Source organism: Primulina tabacum, chromosome 12 (assembly GCF_025594145.1).
Source record: "Primulina tabacum isolate GXHZ01 chromosome 12, ASM2559414v2, whole genome shotgun sequence".
Lineage (NCBI taxonomy): Eukaryota > Viridiplantae > Streptophyta > Magnoliopsida > Lamiales > Gesneriaceae > Primulina > Primulina tabacum.
In genome coordinates this window covers 8754122-8757431 of record NC_134561.1, presented here as the reverse complement: position 1 = coordinate 8757431, position 3310 = coordinate 8754122, and the positions used below count along the sequence as shown (strand labels likewise).

The 3310-nt window shown below is 32.7% G+C and overlaps 1 protein-coding gene across 1 annotated transcript; it reads left to right on the top strand.

The window, feature by feature from the left end:
* Window positions 1–1931: 1931 nt before the first annotated feature.
* LOC142520656 (uncharacterized) lies at window positions 1932–2705 on the top strand. Its single transcript, XM_075623734.1, has one exon. It carries the CDS (start codon window positions 1981–1983, stop codon window positions 2512–2514), a length of 534 nt encoding a protein of 177 aa, XP_075479849.1. The 5' UTR covers window positions 1932–1980; the 3' UTR covers window positions 2515–2705.
* The last annotated feature ends 605 nt before the right edge of the window (window positions 2706–3310 follow it).

Here is a 3310-nt window from a genome sequence, read left to right as displayed (position 1 = left end):
GAGGCTAAACTCGAGGACCGCACATGTTCTAATTTTTATGCAACGTTTCAACTACTCTGATTTCACGTTTTGTTTACAATGTTTAAACAAGTATTTTTCTTTAGCAAACTTTATTGGTTATCTCTTTTAACGTAAATATTTTTGGATGAACAATTGATTTTATGAACGAAAATTGAAAGTTCATTTGGTATTTAAGAACATTTTTATTTTCCGTAAATTTTAAAGTAGTTCAGAAGTTCGGTACGTTACAGAACAAATATGTTTGAAGATATTGCACTTCGTACATGTCTCGGTTTGATTTACTGTTTTCTTATTGTTTTTTTATACATTATATTCATACTTTCAATAGTATGTTTATTTTCATTTAGTACTTTATCTTTACGAAATTGTTTTCGTTCCATAATTCTATATTTTTTTATTTATATAATTTTGTTATTTGCAATTGGATAACATAAAATCAGATGAATGTTTAGTTTAATCATACGATAGTCTAAAAAAATTTTGATTGTCAAAATAAAAATTCTAAGCGGTCGCTTTTTTAGTATGATTATTTATTATTATTTATGTAGACCAAGTCCATGTCCCAAAAAACCATTTGAAGTTGGGAAAGACCTTGGAAAAGTCTTTGTGATGTTACTGGAATCTACCGAACGTCATTGCTTCCATCTGCGTTTATGTAAATTTCTAGGAATTTCAGGTTCAGATCACCCAATCAAATGCTGACATATGGCAATAACTGAGTGGAAATGTCAATTATTTGACAGAATATATCGTACAATAAAAGTTTGTTTACATTAGATTATAATTATTTTTTTGATAAGAGATTTAATTATTTTAAATTAAATAATTAAGTATGAAAAAAAATATATAATATGTTTTTTTTAATTAATTTAATTGGAGGGAAATTTTCTCACTAGGGCCAACATTATTTGACCAAAATATGAAATGCGAATGTAATATTTTTAAATCACTTGATAGGGTGTGCGCAGTTCATTTGGTTGATAACCATTCAATTGAAAAATAAAATTAGAGTCGATATCTTGCGAGATGGTCGAATCTTTATCTGTGAGATGTGTCAACCATACCGATATTCACAATAAAAAAATAATATTCTTATCATAAAAAATAATATTTTTTCATGGATGACCGAAATAAGATATTCGTCTTACAAAATACGACCCATTAGACTATCTTACATAAATTTTTACCATAAAATTATCCTTGTTTTTTGAAAAACGAGTCAATTTAAGTCAATTCAAAACTCCAAAATCTAATCCAGAGCAAGAGAAATTAATGGACTCTTTTTTAATGAAAAGACTGAATAATAAAATTGCATAGGAAAAAATATATAAAAAAAAAACTAAAGTATCTTTCATTACTAGAATTTACAAAAACATATAGATAATAATAATGATTAAAAAAAGAATAAATATCTATCTTCCATGTTTCAATAACTATATGATATCGAACTTATTTAGTTCTTACTATTCAATATTGCTCGAAACAGCTATTCTAAAACATACGTTAAACACATTAAATTTAATCTCAGCAAAAAAAAAAAAATTAAAGGAAAAATAAATCAAAACGACCACCAATACAATGAGTTTTTATGTCAAATTAAAAATAAAACACATTTCACTCGTAATATTATTAAAACTCAAAAATATTAACCATTCTGGTCGGGGTTTTATTCCCGATTTTAAAAATTGTTAAGTATAACGTGCTATTAATTTTACGTTTTTTTTTAAATTTTTACTAAGGTCGTAATTTGTTAAATATATTTTGATATCATTAACGAAATACTAGGAATATTTCACTATCTAGCTTCTAATTAATAGGCCAGAAATAGTCACTTTTTATAACATTTTTGCACATGAAAATAAGAAATAATTGGATATTTCTACGAAATAGCAACCGAAAAATTGCAATCTATAAATAAATATTTCAGTCCAATAGCTCTTCCTCCTCTTCTGCCCATATATGGCTATTGGTGAAACCATGTCCAACTACAGCGATTGGAGGCAACTCTACCAGAACAACTTCACCGCCGCCCAAGTCCAAACCCCACCAACCAACACCGCCACGGCGGCGGGCACCTACTATTCCGCCACATCAAGTTCGAGAAACAACAACCTGATCCCCGACCAGGGCCGTATCTCGAAGCCCATACGGCGGAGATCCAGGGCCTCCCGGCAGACTCCAACCACCCTACTCAACACAGACATCACCAACTTCAGGGCCATGGTCCAGCACTTCACCGGCGGACCCGCCACCGGGCCTCAGCTCCCCGGCGGCGGAGGTTTCACTCAACAGCATCCAGGCGGCGGCGCGCCGGCAGGCGGGTTCTACGTACAGTACCCGAACCAGTTACAGCAGCAGCAGCACGTGTTCCTGAGTTCAGTGAATAGCCGGCAAGATGGGAGTGGAGGCGGCCTCGCCCAGTCGAACCAGGCGGCTGCGGCGGGTTCTTCTTCCATGAACGAGGACGGAGATAACGACAGCTACATGTTTTGATCGATTTGTGGAAAGAGAGAAAATTTGAAGCGGACTTTCCTCTCTTTTGGAAATTCTTTCTTCGTTTTCACACTTGAAACCTTTGTATCTACCTAGTTCGGCATAGTGCATTGCTTTTTCTCTCTCTGTTTTTTTTTAATCAAAATGTTTTTTGGCATATATTTTCATTATAAATAACTTAAATTTCTGAATTCCACCCTATGTTAAATTAAATTATAGTGTAAAAGTTTTGTAATATTTTTAATATTTACGTCTTATTGTTATCGAATATTAATCTAGGATCAAGTCGGGTCATATCTGTGGGGACCCGGACGCTAATCATCTTATTAATCGTCATTGGGACTAATTTAATTAATTATAATAAATATGGTCTAAATTTTTATTTAAAATGCGGAACGTAATGACATACATCTTAACATACACGTCAGTATTAAAAGTACAAATCTTGCACTATATATAATCAGTCTCAACTAAGGTTTAACAACTATATAACAAGTGTTTAAACCCTAACTCTAGTCCAAGTCCGTAGTCTCCACTCTAACTCGATCTTTCTTCACCTCTGTGACCCTGAACCTGTCCCACCTGTTGCCATGCACACATACAGACAAGACAACAGGCGGATAACTCCGGTGAGATATAAATATCCCAGTATAAACAATGTATCAATGCAATCATATAAAACATATATAAAAGCATAGACAATCATTAAAACATGTATCCAATCTGACTACATGAATCAATACGAATCTGTATTTAAGTCAATGACTTATTATCTTATCTCAACTTATTTCTAACC